This window comes from Quercus suber, unplaced genomic scaffold (genome assembly GCF_002906115.3).
Source record: "Quercus suber isolate HL8 unplaced genomic scaffold, Cork oak 2.0 scaffold_914, whole genome shotgun sequence".
Taxonomy (NCBI): domain Eukaryota; kingdom Viridiplantae; phylum Streptophyta; class Magnoliopsida; order Fagales; family Fagaceae; genus Quercus; species Quercus suber.
This window is the reverse complement of record NW_027070338.1, coordinates 169,760-187,360: the sequence shown is the minus strand read 5'-3', so window position 1 is coordinate 187,360 and position 17,601 is coordinate 169,760. Positions and strand designations below refer to the sequence as shown.

General features: G+C 35.0%; 1 protein-coding gene and 1 long non-coding RNA gene across 2 annotated transcripts; both read left to right on the top strand.

Annotated features, from left to right (window-relative positions):
* The first annotated feature begins 2,342 nt into the window (after window positions 1-2,342).
* LOC112024464 (transcription factor TCP2) lies at window positions 2,343-5,858 on the top strand. Its single transcript, XM_065768263.1, has 4 exons — window positions 2,343-2,844; window positions 2,960-3,007; window positions 3,109-3,213; window positions 3,877-5,858. The coding sequence occupies exon 4, from the start codon at window positions 4,334-4,336 to the stop codon at window positions 5,789-5,791; it is 1,458 nt and encodes a 485-aa protein (XP_065624335.1). The 5' UTR covers window positions 2,343-2,844; window positions 2,960-3,007; window positions 3,109-3,213; window positions 3,877-4,333; the 3' UTR covers window positions 5,792-5,858.
* A 3,648-nt stretch (window positions 5,859-9,506) lies between these two features.
* Window positions 9,507-15,495, top strand: LOC136065282 (uncharacterized). Its single transcript, XR_010626910.1, has 3 exons — window positions 9,507-10,279; window positions 11,998-12,055; window positions 15,332-15,495. It is a non-coding gene; the product is annotated as an uncharacterized LOC136065282 (long non-coding RNA).
* Window positions 15,496-17,601: the final 2,106 nt, after the last annotated feature.

The window sequence follows — 17,601 nt, the reverse complement described above, 5'->3', positions numbered from 1 at the left end:
TTCGTAAAGGTATTGGGGCTTTTATAGTAGTAGAGGGTTGACCTTTCTTCCTTGGAGCAGAAGTCTTTTCCTATAGGAATCCTTATGAGCGTAGATTGCGGAGTCCTTTCCTTATAGGAATCTATCATTGAGCGTGGTGGCCAAGTAAAGGTTTTATTGTAACCGTCGGCCTTTTACCCGTCGGCTTGTCTCGTTCCCTACGTCGGTAAAGGGTCGTCAGCCTCTTTGAACATAATTAGTCAAGCTTCTCGGATTTCCCTTACCGTCAGCGTGTTAGAGTCCTTAACATCCGTCGTGACTGGCCCGTCAGCCTGAGCATAAGCTGACGGGTTAAGCCCATGGTACTTGCTATGATTCCTCCTTATCAATTTTGCTTGCCTATCTATTTTTTCAGATACACTTCACTAAACATTCTCTCGTTTTCTCTAATTTATTAATATAATAGTTTTCTAAAATTTTTTAAATTATTTTTCTACCTAATGATTTCTTTATAGGCGTGAGAAAAAGAACTGAATATTTTAATCCCAGAACTGTGTTTATAGAAATTACTATACTCTTCTCACCAAAAGAGTAATTGTAGCTCAACCAAAACTTTTTTTTTTCCTAAGATAGTGAGACCATTGGAGCTTGATTTTTGGGATTGACTATCTAAAATGAACGGAATTTTGGATTTGCCTAGTTTATTAGAGATTACGTTTATTTAGCTCATTTACAAAAACTCGCACATATTTTTGCCTAGAATTTTGGAACATGTAATTAAGTATGAAATTAAGTCAAGACTTTTGTAATCTAGTGATATTGATTGGTCTCTCTATAAAAAGAACTAGAGCATTTACATGTGTACAATATAAAAAGAGTAAAATTTACATAATTTTACTTTAAAATGATTCACACTTGTCCATATTAATTTTTTTTTTTTTTTTTACATTCTCAAAAAAATTTTTTTTTTTGATTTTTTAAAATTATTTTTCTTTCTTCACACAAAACAATCATCATCTACTCTTCTTTTATCTCGAGAAATGTAAAGAAAGAATAAACAACTAAATGCAAAATAAATAGTGTCAATATAAATTTACATGGTTACTATGGCAAACTTGTAAATTTTCACTGACATTATTCATTTTACATTTAATTGTTTATTCTTTCTTTATGTATCTCAGGATGAAAGAAGAGAGTCGATGGTGATTGTTTTATGTGAAGAAAGAGAAATAATTAAAAAAATAATATTTTAATAAAATGTAGTATAAAATAGATAATCTAATGTACGATATTTTGAAAAGTGATAATGTAAAATAAATAAAAAAAAGTAAGTTATTACGTGAAAATAGACTAAAATTTTTGCATGAGCTAATGTGAATGCTCTTAGATTTCAAATTGACCATAACAATTAAAAAAAAGAAAAAAAAAAAGAGAAGATATTAAGTATGAATTAATGTAAGAACAAAGTTTGGAGAGAAACTCTTCAAACTTTTCATATGTTTCTTTTTTGGGTATGAATTTTGAAAATTTAACCGTTAAATTTTATGTTCCTTATGTTCTTAACATATATATCAAATTTTGTTCAAATTGGATATTATTTACTATTTAATCAATTATTTTATTTTTTATATACAACTTTAGATTACAAAAACTTGAAATTATAACATTTATTTGATAATATAGTAATTGATCTTTGAATTTCTTGAAATTTTGTAAGTATTAAAAATGTGATAATAACATGCAATCTAACGGTTATATATTCAAAATTTACACTCAATATAAATATATATAATAAGTTTGTAAAGTTTCTAGCCAAATTGAAAAGATATTAAGTTATGGACAAAGTTTAGTTATAAAATTGATTGTAGCCGTAGGCTACAAACTCACTCAATATCTTTTTATTGGAGGTAAATTTTGATAAATCCATCATTGGATTGCATCTTCTTCTTATATTCTCTATGTTTGCAAAATTTCAAGAAAATTAAAAATCAATAGCTATGTTATCAATAAATTTTTAAATTGTAAGTTTTTGCAATTTAAAATTATGCATAAAATATAAGATAATAGATTATATAGTAAATGATATCCGATTGACACAAAAATTGACATGTGCATTAAGAGCGTAAAGAATATGTAATTCAACGGTTAGATTTTTAAAATATGTAATAATATTTATTTTATTAAGTGAATTTATCGTTTAATGTTATAATCAATTTTGTAGCTAAATTTTTTTCTTAGTTATCGAGGATAGATACTGAAAAGGGAAAAAAAAAAAAAAAATGATAGAAGCAGGAAGAGTTGAAGAGTAAAAAGGGGAAGAAGGAAGGGCAAATAGGAGAGAAAGGAGATATTTAGAAGATGGGGAACGGCGCAGTGTCTGTCCTTTCCCGGTAAGCCCGGTGTGATTTCCTTTTCCTTTTCCTTGCTGGAATTTGGAATGGAAGAAGAACAACAACCCCAATTCCTTCCTACTTCTTCTCTAGCTACTACTACTACTTCCCCCTACTCCTGCTCCTACTTCCCTCTCACTCTCATTAGCTTTACCCTACTTTTCTGTTTTTAAACCCCCCTATCCCCCCTATACTTCAACACCCTCAAAGTCCCTCTCAATTCCCATTTCCACCAGATTTTTCATTTCCTGTTCCTTTCACTTCCCTCACTCACCAAAAAACAACGACCAACCCTAATCCTCTCTCTTTCTTAAACCCCCACCACTACTTTCATACATGTAAGTAAGTGCCAATACCACTCTCTCCAAATTTCAGCTCTATTCAACAGCACTGAATTCACCATGCTCTAGGTCTTTTTCCCACTTTTCCTCTACATTACAGAGAGAGAGAAAAAAAAGCAAGAAATTCCAACCAGGTCTTCTTCTTTTTCTTGTTTAGATATTATTTTCTTGGAGTAATTTTGTGGGTTTTGATTTGTAATTGAGAAGCTGATCTGAGAAAGTTTTTTTTCTTTTTTTGAATTGTTGCAGGTTGTGATTCAAAAGAGCAAGCTTTTTTGTGAGAAAAAGCACAGATCTGTGAGCTTTTTCTGTTTTTGTTTTTGTTTTTTAGAGACTGGCTTATCCAAATTGTCTAATTAAACAGTCTCTTAATAAATAACTAATTTACTACATAACAGAATAAAGGGTCCTCACTCCTCACTCCTCACTCCTCAGAGCTCAACACCTGTCAAGTTAGTGCTAATCACTAATCAGTTATCAGGCTTCTCTAATCAATGTTCAAAGTAAGTATCTTTTTCTAGCTCTTTTTCTTTCTAAATTTGGGACAATGAGTGTGTCTTTTTAATTATTAATGAGTGGGGAATTTAATTAATTAAGACTAAGAATCTTAGATTAGTACTAATGTAAATGTGAATGTATGTAGTAATGGGTTGGCTGGCATTTTTTTTAGGGTCAGCAAAAGCTTTAAATACAAAGAGACTGAGTTTGGTTCAGATCGGCTATTTACTGCATCATCTGCTTTATAGCTTAAATCTGAAGCAGAAAAAGACTGAGAGAGAGATCAAGTTTTTATCATATAGGCCGGCCCTCTTTTATGTTTTCAACTTTTGCTAAAGCTTTTATCTTCCTTAAAAGCAAGCAAGCACTGTGTTAGGTTTTTAAGGCTTTAGAAGGTACACTTATATATAGAGTCATATAGATAGTTGCAGCTGGGAGGCATGAGTGTGTACAGTACAGAACAACAACACAAAAACAAAGTCAGATCTCTCTCTCTCTCTCTCTCTCTCTCTCTCTCTCTCTCAGCTTTGTTGTGTGGTTATAAAAAAGAAAAAAAAAAAGAGTGTGTACGTATATTATTATTATCAACTATAAAAATGTCTTTTTTATTTATTTTACTGTTGTGTTTAATGGGTGGGTAAATTTTGCTTTTTTTGGGGGGTTTGCAGGCTGAAGAGGCTGAGTGAGTCTGAGACCAATTCAGGCTTTGCTTTTGAAAGGCGGTCTAGTCTGGTCTTCTTCGTCTGTGTCTGCAACAACAAAAAAAAAAAAAAAAAAAGAGCTTTAAAACGAGAGCTAGCACCAAGGCTTCACTGACTTGGACTGTGATATATCAACAGCGTAAAAAAAGGCCTTTTTATCACTACACAGCCAAAGTACTCTCTGAATTATCGTCATCAATATGCATAGGACACACCAACCCCACCTGCACTAATCTCATCACCACACCTCTTCTCTCTCTAAAAATAATACACACACCCTCTCTCTCTCTCTCTCTCTAGAGGATAAGAGTACATAAAAGAGCTCAGAACCCAAAAGGGTCTCTCTCTCTCTCTCTCTCTCTCTCTTTGTGTCTGTGTGTGGGTAATTATATGAGTTTCTGTTTGAGAAAGGCATGAAAGTGGCATGGAGGTGGATGGGATTCAGCAGGGACAACCTTGTAAGTTCCCAAGGGTCGGAAATGGCAGAAACGACTCTACTAAGTTAGCCTCAAAAGTGATTTCTGAGCACTACCCAGATGACGAAGAAGATGGAGACCAGCTCAAAAGGCTCAGCACCACTACCGGTGGCCCAGTTGGAAGTGAAACCGCCGTTGCCAATGCCAACACCAACCGCCTTCGCGGCTGGCACCACTCGTCTCGAATCATTAGGGTTTCCAGGGCCTCAGGTGGCAAAGATCGCCACAGCAAAGTTTGGACCTCGAAGGGTTTAAGAGACCGCAGGGTTAGATTGTCCGTGACCACTGCCATTCAGTTCTACGACCTCCAAGATCGGCTTGGTTATGATCAGCCCAGCAAAGCAGTGGAGTGGCTGATCAAAGCGGCTACTGATGCAATCTCCGAGCTCCCTTCTTTGAAGAGTCCTTTTCCTGACACCCCGAAGCAATTGAGCGACGAGAAGCGAGCGAGTGGGGGTGCCGAACAAGCCTTCGATTCAGCTGATTTGGAGTTAGACGGTGACCCCAATTTCCAGCAGAATCAAAGCCAGCATCTTTCTTTGTCCAAGTCCGCTTGCAGCAGTACTTCTGAGACCAGCAAAGGCTCCGGCCTCTCTCTCTCGCGGTCTGAAAGCCGCGTCAGGGCGCGTGAGCGGGCGAGGGAGAGGGCGAAAGAGAAGGAAAACGAGTCCCGGATTGCTCACAATGTGAACCACATTTCACACAACACCTCTTCTTTCACTGAGCTTCTAACTGGTGCTGCTGCTGCTAATCACAGTCCTACTGGCTCGGCTCATCAGAACCCCGGCGGCGATCAGTCTAATTTGTTTCACAAGCCGGCGAGGCAGTGGGCTGCTTCCGGTCCGATGGACTACTTCGACTCCTCACTTCTGGGGCCGTCTTCCTCGTCGCGAACCCATCACTCGTCTGGGTTTCCAGGCCAAATCCATTTGGGAAATTCGCTTCCGCACGCAATGTCGGTGTTCAGTAATGTCTCTGGAGACAACAATCATCCGGAGCTGCAGCAGCAACACTTCCCTTTCAACGTTCCCGAACATCTCATCCCTGTGGGCGCTGCAACGTCGCAGCAGCAGCAGCCCGGTGGGAGTGACTACAATCTCAATTTCACCATATCTTCCGGGCTCGCCGGATATAATAGGGGGACCCTTCAGTCCAATTCACCGTCTCTTTTGCCTCATCACCTCCAGAGGTATCCTGCTATAGACGGACCAAACCTACCTTTCTTCATGACTTCAGTGGCTGCATCTGCCGTAGCGGCTCCGCCCATGGAGAATCATCACCACAACCACAACCACAACCACCACCACCACCACCACCAGTTCTCGCCTGGAATCGACGGCCGCTTGCAACTCTGCTACAGCGATGGAACCCGGCATTCTGACCATAAGGGAAAAGGAAAGAACTGACTTCTTGTAACAAGCTACATTGCTTTTGGCCCTTCTTCTTCCTGGTAAGTCTCCTTGTTCTCATTCATTCTGATCCACATTTTTATTAACTGTCTAAATTTTTTTTTAGCTTATTTTTTTGGTTCTTATTGTTTCGCATTCAAATTAGTTTCAGCTTTATTAGTTGCATTTACTTCTCTTCTCTGTACCTGTGCTTGTTTGGTTCTTTGCCTCATTCTTGACATGGGTTTTTGTTACTTTTCCGTATCCTATGCTTTGTATAGTTTTCTCTTTTGCTTTTTGGATTTGTGTGTTTTGTGCAATACCATGAACTGTTTTGCTCCCTTGGTAATCGTAAAAAAACTAAACCATTGGGCATATTTTTTTTATTTATTTATGGTTGTTACCTAATAAAACTGTCTTTATTTGATTCCAGCATGGATTGCTGTGAATAAGAATCGGCTGGTTGTCCCCTTGTTTGTTCTCTTCTTGGTTTCCTTAATGCTAGCATCTGCTAGTCCACGCCAGGTGTTGGCTTCTGTGTTAGGCCAGGCCATGTGTTAAGCACCGAGTGGAATGGAGTGGAGCTAGCTCCACTTTTACAAAAATGTGAGGCACTAGCTTAGTAGCTTTAGAATCCCAATTTCTCTTTTTCTCTACCTCCGAAGCTGTTCCACATGGCAATGGCTGGGCGCGCTGTCGGAATCTGGAAAGTGCTGCTTAGTTTTTCAGTTGTTAAGTTAAGTTTTTGTTGAATGTCATGAATGGCTAACTAATTCTATTCCTGTTGGTTATGCCCATGCACGTAGCTAGGAACCCCTTTCCAGACTTTAAAGAAAAGCTTTGGAAGTTGGAACAGTAAAGTGGTTGAAATGTAGTACCCCTTTTTTTTCTCAGAAATAAGTGATGAAATTTATGAGCCTGTTGTCTTAGAGAAATATGAAAAAACATAGCTTTCAATATCAGTCTTTTAGGATTCAAATAACTTCAAAAATATTTATATATAAATATTTCATTTTTATGTTTATATAATCAAGGTGATAACATCATTGATAGCTTGGAGAAGCTTTGAACTAATGGTTAGGTTTCTTTTGATAAATAAAATACTTTAGTCAACAAAAAGCAGCGAGTACAACAACATTACAGGGACAATAATTTTAAACTTAAACCATCTAGGAATTCTAAAACCAGACACAGAAGGGAAAATTTCCTAACGCTATCATCCAATCATTCAAAGATCTTGTCAAAGATTGTCATACAAATCAAACAAATATATTAACAAAGATTATTGTTTAATCTTTTCGGTTGGCTGTTTCCATCAAAAGTTCTACTATTTTGCTCACGCCAAATCATTCTAACGGTTGGATTGCTATTTTACTAATATAATAATTATGAAAGTCTGATTTAAAGTTGAAGCATTTACAAATTTTTAAATTTATGTAAATTCGATGTGAAAAATATGTATAAGGGTGAGTATATAAAATTTAAATAAGTTATTGAGGGTAAGAAGAGAAGTACATAAAAAATGTATTAAAACTAAATGTTTTCTCCTTTCAGATTTGAGGATTCACCTATATTTCTCATCTCCCTCCACCAAATCATAAAGCTAAACAATCTACTTTCGTGGCCACTACATAATTGCAAGAAGTGTTCCTTTTTTTTTAAGTGCAAGAAGTGTTCTTCTTTGTTTTTTTATAGTTTCATATTTATGTACCATCATTTTTTTTTTAATCTTTTTGCTATTTTAACTTTATACTCCTGTTCCATAATAGATGATATTTTTCTTATTTGTTGACCTAAAATATATAGAAAGTCTAAAAAAATTGAAGTTCAATTTTCACTATTACTGTAATATAGAAAAATAGTACATACATTTCTTTTCTACATGCAAACACATTTTTTTATAGAACATTGTGTCATATCTAATAAAAAGTAAACTATAATTTAGGAAGATCATTATATTTTTGCATTAAGGTAAGGTTTTTGTTCCTAAGTGCACAAGATAAGGTGCCTTTAATACTAAATTAGTCTTTTTCTCTTATTTTCAAAACATAAATTCTGTGCTCCCATGCTCTTGCTAAATGTTCCTGAAATGTTATTAGTTTTCTTAGGTGTAATAATTCTTTCCTCCTAGCTTTTGTTTTGGATGCTTGGAAGAGAGATCTTGTTTTTGCGCTGGTTGTTGTTTGATGAAAGTTTAATTGCTTATATAAAAAAAGAAGTCCAATTATGCACAAATATCATGAAATGTACACAATACCTTGAATTTGTGTGCATCGACCAGTAAACTGTTGACAAGTGTTTTTTTCCCTTTTCAAAAGCACGTATTGTAGTTCATAATTGACCATTTAATATTCCTTAACCTGTGCCTTTAAGGAACTTATTAACAAGAGCCAATTATAGAAAATCATGCCATTTCTTAAGTTTTTTTATTGCAAGAAAAAGGGAGAATTAATTTTTTGAGTTCTATATAGAAAAGAGGAAAATGCTAAAACTACTATAAAGTTTACTAACAAAAATTTATAAATTGATATGACAACGAATGTGATTGGAGCTACTTCAACAACATAATGATTAAATGTTGAATTTTTTTTTTTTTTAAGTGACACATCAATTTATAAAGCTTATATGGTAAAATTTGTAATATCCCTAAGAGCATCCACATTGGTGGAGGCAAAAATTTGGCTATTTAGCACTTACAAAAGTCACTTTATCTATTTTATCTCTACACTTTACAATACACCCAATATCAAAGGATCTATATTTTTAGTTATTTGATTAAAATATATAAAGAATTCATTAAAATAAAATAAAAAATATCCACCACAAAAACCTTTCAACCGGCCACAACCACCTCCAACACCACTCCACTAGCAACAACACAGCCAAACAGCCACAACACAGCCAAAACCAAACCCAACACAGCCGCAACTACAACCACAACACAGCCCACAACAACCACAGCCATAACCCACTTCTACAACCAAACCCATAGCCAAAATCAAACCCACAAACAAAATCAAACACGAAACCACCACCAACACAGCCACCAAACCACCATTTCAACCACAACACAGCCACAAACAAACCCACAATCAAAATCAAAAATTAAACCACCACCATAGCCGCCGCAGGAAGAAAAGAAAAAAGAAAAAAAGAAAAAAAAAAGCACCGTGCCTCATCGAAACAGATCGGAAGCTACCAGAGATTGAGATTAGAAAGAGAGTTGATACGAAGAGAGAAAAACAAAAGAGAACAAAAAAGGTAGGTTTGGAGAAGATGAAGAAAAATAAGAAATTATTTAAATATTAGTACTGAACACATAAATATAATAATATTATTATTTTTAACTATGGGCTACAGTACACAGCCAAAAGTAGTTGTGCACTGTAGCTGTGGAGCCAAAAAATATGACTTTGGCTCCACCAAGGTAGCCATATTTTGGTATTTGGTGGTGCTAAAAATAGCAATATACCTTTTTAGCACCACCAATACTAATGCTCCAACATTACTCTAGAAAAAATATGAGTGCTTAAGTTTTGCTAATGATCATAATAATTGGTGGATTTAGCATTTGAGGATTAACAATTCATTAATTACTTAGAATAGGTTAGTTGGCCGATCTTATTAATGAATATGTACTAAATAAAGATTTACATACTAATGTTCTAATGAATATAATTGGTGACAATTTAACATTATGATTAGGTTTTTTTTTTTTTTTTTAGAGTGAAAAGGGGAGGAGGCGTGAATGGGACGCCATGACTCCATGCCTTCGGCCTCAACTCTGTCTCTGAGAGTCTGAAGTGAAAAGTGAAGAATGAGGAGAGTAGGTATGAGACCCGTTAGATATCAGATCTCTCCCAATTAATTCCCACCGTTAGATTGCCTTTTCATCTTAGATTATAACCGTTGATTTCGAATGGGTTATTGTGCACTGTTACCGGTCATGTCTTGCTCAGTTAGTCAGTTTTGCTCTCATCCACACCATCAATTTTAAAATTTAATTTGAGATGAACGGCTGATATTAATGTTAGGAAGGTGTGTGGGTTCAGTCTTGGCTGGCATTACTGAGTAGTGGGGATGGGCTGTAGTCAAATCGGTAAAATATTTTTTTATTTATAAATAATTCGGTCGGGTCGGGTTTTTCGGGTGAAATATTTTGAAATCCGAATCCGAACCGAATTATTCGGGTTTTTTATTTGTTAAACCGTGACCGACCGTAGGATGAATTCGGAGCCGCCCGTGGACCTTCGGTTCGGGCGGGTTCGGTCGGGCGGGTCGGTTGATCCGGGTCACTGGACACCCCTACCCACATACACACCCCTCCCCTTCTTTCTCTCTTTCACGTACACATCTTCCTCTCTCTTTTCCATGTGCCGCCAATCCCCTCCCCCTCTTTCTCACTTCACCCTCCTTCACCTCTTGCTCTCTTGGTTAACTATCACTAGATTTTTGGCCATCAAATCACTTCCCATGGTTTGTGCATTCTCCCAACATAAATCCAATGTAAGTTTCCTTGACCCATTCCCTAAACCTCTTGGGTTTTTATTCTATCTTGTTGAGATTGCTCTTTGAGAGTGTGGGTTTTGTTCTTGGGGGTTGTTTTATTGAGTTTGTTGGGACATTAGAGACTTGATTGGAGGTTTTTAAGTTAATGAGGTGAAATGGATGTATTGTTTGGCAACCATGTAAGTTGGGTTTAGTGAGAAATCATTTGGGTTTTTGATTTATATTGGAGATTGGGGTTAATTTATGAAAGATGTTTCCTTGCACTTTGAAATGACTTTGTCTATGTGGGTGTGAGTGTAGTGTTTGATAAATTTTTTATATGAGATTATGGGTTTCATTTCTTGTTTTTAATATGCTTTAAGATATGTGGTTTTAATTTGAATAAAGTCTCAAAGCATTTGGGCTAGTATTAAAAATAAAGCAATTTTCTTTGGGATTCTAAAGCTGTTAGGGACAGATTTGAGTGAGCTGCAACACGTGATTTTTAATAAATTATAGAAATTTATTTTATGGTACATGCTAAACATATAAGAGTTTATCCTATATAATTTCAAGTTAATTGGACAACTTTTCATGGACCAAATTTTTTTTTACCAAAGGGCTGATTTGCTCTGTTGTGAATCTGAAAGTACGAAAGATATGTTGGGATCTGTGGAATTTACTTCAAACCTTTGAGGAGTGGAGTGGATTGGAATTTCTACACATATAGCTCATGTGTTTTCTTAAACATGTGTTTTACTTAGTTAATTTTAATAATGGTTTGGTTTAATCACTTGGTACCCAAAGGAAAGTCAGGAGATATGCTACCTCTATTTTGAAGTTATGTGTTTTATGTTATCTAATAAATGCACATTGTTTGCAGTGGTGTACTAAAATTCTTTAGTTGTATTATGGTCCTTTGGATCACTTGAGGGCCATTTAAAGGTTGTGCAGTAATGACCTAAACATATACATGTGAAGCTTTGGATTTGATCTTCATTACCTTTGAGGTGAAATCCTGGTTCATTGAGTGTCATACGAATCAGCAAAGTTTTCTTAAGTGTACATTTTTAACAGCAATTAGGTTTTTTTTTGGTTATTTTTACTAGTTTAAACAATTTCAAACATTGGATTGTATTTTTAAATGGATCATTTGAAGACCAAATGTTTCTAAGATGGGATTGTGGTGGTGTTGCCAAAGTAAATAAATAATAAAGCAACTAAATTAGAAAGGAAATATGTGTGAAGTGATCTCCAAGGATGTTGCAGTGCTAGAATCCCACTTATAGGAACTAGCACTAGGAAATGGCCTTTATTATATGAAGTGGTATAAAAGGTCTTAATAGTTTTTTTTTTAATCATTTTTTGCATCAACCTTCTGGCTGGTAGCTTCGTTAACTTTCTACCCAACAAATATTGTTCTCTTTGAAAAAGTGTTCACTGTAACAGCATTGTAATAGAGTCATATTGATTGATTTGACTTCAATCTTAAATGATGTCCTTATTTGTAATATTATAAAGTGGGAATAAAAAGAACATTTGTAGCCTGGGCCCTCAGGAACTAAGGTTTCCTTTTCTGTTTATCCAGAACTCCCCCTCAAATTCTTTCTCCTCTTTTGACCTTTTATATATAATTCTTTAATCTAGTTGAATATTTGAAAACAAATTTCAGATTGATCTTACTGTTTCTGGCAAACTGGTTCCTTGCCATGACTACTTATGTTGCTGAGTTTCAGGAATAAAGCACATAAGAAGAAAGAAGAAGAAAAGAAATTGGAAAGGCAAAGGGACAAGGTATTATGCAGTTATTTCTAAGGTTTTCCCTTTCCTTATTTGATAGCTCCTTTATATTGCCTTTTCTAAATCTTGTTAACAATTTTGATTACTCTTTTAACTTTTTTACCGCTTTTTCTCTAATGGAAGATAAAGAGAGATTTGGGCAGGGGTGGGGGTAGATAGTTTACATAGTGCTTTAAAACACAAGTAGAAAATGTGTATAGTATAAGAAATTTTAAAGTGGAGTTGGCAATTTATTAGTATTAATTGATATATAATTAATCTCTTTAAAGCTTGCCTTGGTGTGATAGCAAGTGCCTTCCACCAAAAGTAGGTTGCAAGTTCTAATGTTCAAGCCATAAAATTTGGAGTGTTTTGGACTCTTGGGATCTTGCTTAGCTAGCCTAAATTGAATAGTCTATGGTTTATGTAAGTAATGTTGTTTCTTTTTTAATTTTAATTAGTCTTTACTAAAGTCGGGGTAATTTGATAATTTGAATAACTTCTTTGCTCTCTGCTTTTCTATTTATGCTGACTTTGGGAAGTTGTAGTACTAATTCAACATAATAAATGGCAGAATGTTAAAGCAAGAGAAGAGAAGTAGCCGCTCTTTGTTTTCATTCATTGTTATTAAAGCCTGAAAGAAAAGGAACAAGCTTCCTTGTATTTCTTTCAAAGTCCTTAGTATAGAAGTGCAGTATGCAGCTTTACCTTTCTTGTTCCTATATTCATCATAATTGGACTTGTGTCCAGATATGATGGATGGGAGTAAAAATCTTTGGATTCTTGTTAAAACTTATTTCAAACTTGTTAAATCTTTGGTTTCCTGCCTCTTCCTTTTCTCCCTTTACAAGTAGATTTATGAGTTGACATTAGCTTGATACCATGAGGTAAACTTTTCTTGTAATTGCTCCGAATCATTATATAAATTTTATTTTTATATCCTGATCTTGTCCTCCATTTTAAGTTCTTCTACTTGTAGATTTGCATCTACTCATATTTGAATTATTTTTGTGTTTCTAAGTTTGATATATATTGTTATTAGGATGAGTACTAGTATTTAGAGTATTGCCTTTTGGTAGATTATGTTGACATTGCTGGTTTCTGAGAAAGAACAGAATCTCTGGACTATGATGAAAATGCATGGGCTTCATGACAGGCCTTTATTGGATAATTTTGCGCGCATATTTTCTTTCCATATCTTCGATCTTCATTCTATGTCTTGTGATCTTCATTCTATGTCTTGTAATGCTTTGAATATTACATATAACAGTAATATTAGTATCATTTCTTTTTTGTTTGCCAAGAATTGATAATATGGTGTGATAACATGGACCATATGTTTTGCTTAATGCTTTTATACATCATTAATTATTATCATGTACTCCACATGAAACTGGTTTTACTGTCTCTAATTATTATCAAGTTTAATATTCTTGCCTTGATGTAGTGTCAGATAGGAGCAACAGGTATGTAATTACTATAGTAGGATTAGCTTCTGCCTTTTGGAAGCTTATTAATTTATACTCATCTTTAATATTTTCCCACTTACATGCTATTTCTTTCTTTTGTTGGGTTTATCTTAATTGAAAAAAATTCTTTCCAAAATTCTCAATAAACCTATGTGGAGCTTCTTTATGTGCCCTCCAAATAAAAAGCCTGGCACAGAGTCAATTATGGATGGGTCCATATGTTCCGCTTTTAACATGAATATAAAATTTTACTTTCACTTTAATTAACTAATATTTCCATGAGCTATAGCCAAATGCGTTTGTTATATTTTTGGATTCTTGTATATGTAAGCCTACCTTGTTGATCTTTCACATTGAAGTTTGCCTTGTTTTACAGAAAACTTTTTCCTCTTTATGTAAAAACAACCCTTTTTAGATTATGATTCAAGAACTTTTAGTTGGCCTTGGAATGCATTGTTATAATGGCTTCTTTGTTTTTATGGTTTGTGTGATTTAATCTACTGTAGATTCTCTGATGTTACAAGGTTTTATAATTTGGGTCAGGACATGAATGTACCAAGCTCAAGCTATGGCAGGATTAGAGTGAATATTTTGATGGTGTAGTGAAAAATCTTTGCTAATTTCGAAAATGAAGTTTGTGTTTGTGGATTAATTTCATAGTTTAATCAAACAAGGGCTTTGTTTAGGTTGTCAATGGGATCTTGTGGTATTTATTCTTAGGGGCGTAGGACTGTAGGTTATGAACTAATTGCAAGGTGGATTTGCATGGGAAAATAGGTCACTAGTTAATCAAACCTCACTTCTCTAGGAAGCCAAAAGCTCCATTTGTTCCAAGGATGTCCACTCTTGGGTATTAGAGTGCCAACTCCCAACTTTGGGTCAAGAGGAGTTTCTATGAGCGTTGAGCATTTTATTTTATTTTATTTTTCTATAGGTGCATTGAGTAATGATAAAATAAATTAAAAAGTAACTAAATTGGGTGGATAAAAAGTTTTACTAGTGTGATGGAGGTAGTATGGGAGTACTTATTTTGCTAGTTTGTAAATCACAATTTGGTAAAGCCATAATGATAAAGAATTCCTTGCTCTAGAATGCAAACTTTGATGATACTTTCCATTAATTTCAAAGTGACTGTGACATAGCTTTGGTGCTCTAACAAAGCTAGAGAGCCTGTAATTGCTAACTATTGCCATTAAATTTTTTTCTCCCTTTACAAGCATTTCCTGCCTTCCATGTCACATCACATATAGTTTTAAGGTGGGAGGCAGGGATTGGTGATAGAGAGGAGAAGGATAGAGAAACACCTTAATTTTCATCTCCTAAAAATAGCTGATTTTGAATATACTATTTGCTAGAGATCTTAATCTTTCATTCCACTTTGTATTTTTTTAGATAGGAATGCCACATATTGCTTATTAGATAGGAATTAATATTAGTAAGGAAGACTTTGTCTATACTAATATCAAACAAATTTATCCATTATGTAAGATGCTCTATGATTTAGATCTTGAGTTTGCTTCTCTTATGCTCTCTTAATTTCAACCTCCCAAAAATAGTTTTTATGTCAATGTTGTAAGTGTTTTAACTTAGCTTGAATGCTTGAACATAAAATAATTGTGTGGTGTCATTTATTAGGCATATAATATAATTATGAGTTGGTTTCTAAATAGTAGCTTTTATGTTTGCATTCACATGCTTATTTTTCACTTCAATAGCTTGTTGCATGCTTCCTAGTCATTTGATTCATTAAGTGTATGTTACGGTAATTGATTATGAACATTATGACCAATTTTTTAAATGTATGATTTTTAATATATTGCAGTTTGGAAATTTAGATGAGTTCCAGGAAGGGATTAAGGATATCAATCAAGAGGAGCAGATTATTGTATTATGTTAGAGAAATATTATTTTGTTCAAGGTATTTTGTTAGAGAAATATTCTTTTGAAGTAAACTATTACAGGTTCTTTGCAAACAGGTTATTTGGTTTTTTTTTTTTTTTTTAAATTACCTATAGCGGCGGTCAAAAGCGTTGCTAAAAGTGCACTAGGAACATTTTAAATAAAACCTTATAGTGGTGCTTTTTGCCGCCGCTAAATGGGGACACCTATAGCTGTAGCCCGGCGGGTAAGAACCACTGCTAAAGGTTGATTCACCTAATTCCTAACCTTATATGACAACGGTAGAAAGTCCGCCACAATAAACCAAATCTAATGCTAAATGCTATCTATACAGTGACACTTTTTATTATCGCCCTAATAGGTATATTGTGGCACTTAAATAGTGGCACTACTAACTGCCGCAATAGTAGCTGCCACTAAGGTTAGAAGTGCTTTTAGCGTTGCTTCTTTTTGGTTTTAGCGGCACTTTTGGAGCACTGCAATAGCCCTTTTTGTTAGGTTTTTAAACCCTTTAAAACATAACAATTGGATTAACCTAGCTTATTAGCCAAGTGATTAATTTAGTCAAATTATGCAAATTTAAGTTAACACAATCAAATAATCATATCAAGATATAAAACAGTGGAAGTATAAAGAACACAAAGATACGATCACCTAGGAAAACCAAACTGGTAAAAAACTTGGGGAGGATTTAATCTAGTTATCTTCAAGATAAACTTGAATCCACTATATGAAAGAATCGAAATTCATACAAAAGGACTAACAAGCACCCACGCTCGACTTCCTAATGCTACCCACCAGTAGAACTTACTGATACGACCACGTGGAAGCTCCGAATCCACAGACTCTTTCTTTCTTGGATTCTCCAATTAAGTACAAGCACTCCTGCTTGTGTTTCTTTAAACTCCAATGGCAGCAACTGGGTTAATCATCAAGGTGTTGATAATATCTGTACCTTGAAAACCCTAAGTTTATGTGAAGGAAAGCTTCTCAAGGATCTCACAAGAGATTCACACAAACCGCAAAATATGAGCAACAATACAACTAGAGAAACTCATAAAACGTGGCTAGAGTTTTGCCTTGTATACCTAGGGCAAAAACATAAAACCTTAAACATTTAATGAGATAGGGCTAAGTTGAAAATTCTGCAGAAAAGCATTTTGGCCATCTTTCGATCGATCGAGTCTAACCTTCGATCGATCGAGCCAGGCCGAAATGCACTAATGCATCTACAGCCTCTTGATTCTAACTTTACATGAATTACACAACTTTGAGCAAGCCTAAACAACACTAAACATATTGTTTTGATCATAATTTGCCAACATTATACATTAGTTCTAAATACATCAAATCCTAAGTCTTTAAAACATAACAAACTCTCCATTTGGCAATCCGTGACAAAACACAAATTAAAAGCTCAAAGTTTACAAATAAAAGCCCTTTACAAAAATAATGCTCATAACACAAATTCAATCCTAACTGCTGTCTATCAGTTGCAAGTGTAGACAGTAGCTCAATTGAATCAACCTGTATATTCTTGAAACACTCAACAAAGGCATAAACGCATGTGTGACAGAAAAACAGTAAATCAACAGATATGTAAACTAACTCTCCCCTTAAGTTAGATACAACAAAAATAAAACATTCTTGTATGTTTCACACAACACATAATAAAGATATATATCAATGAATAACTCATAAATATAAATCAATAAACAGTGAACACAAAAGAATCATATATATCAAAATAAATGTATCTCCACCTACCATGAATAGCCCTAAAAATGATATACAAAGTGAAGCACCTAGATACAATCTAATATCTCCACTAGCTCTGCAAAACAAAAGAAAAGCTCCTTCTAACTACAAAAACTCCTCTACAAGTGTCAAAACTCTACTCCCTCTTTTTGTGACGGAATGCCAAAGGACAATCACATGCCATCATCAAAAGGAGGTGGTGAGGGTGAACGAAGATGTGCTAAGTCAGCTCGCAAAGCCCGTATCTCATCAAGCAAGTCTACCAAAATCTGACCATGAGCCGCCTGAACGGCTATGACAGTCTACAAGGTATAACGTATATCAAAGTCATCCGAAGGAGGTGGAGGAACATCAGCAGTAGCAGCATCACCAACAGGATCAGCAACATCCTCACCAGCAGGACCTGTAGAAGAAGAAGGAGGAGGTGCGGTACCA

What these genes read in the sequence shown, in the direction of transcription:
- LOC112024464 (XM_065768263.1), top strand. Translation starts at nt 4,334, where the DNA reads ATGGAGGTGGATGGGATTCAGCAGGGACAACCTTGTAAGTTCCCAAGG.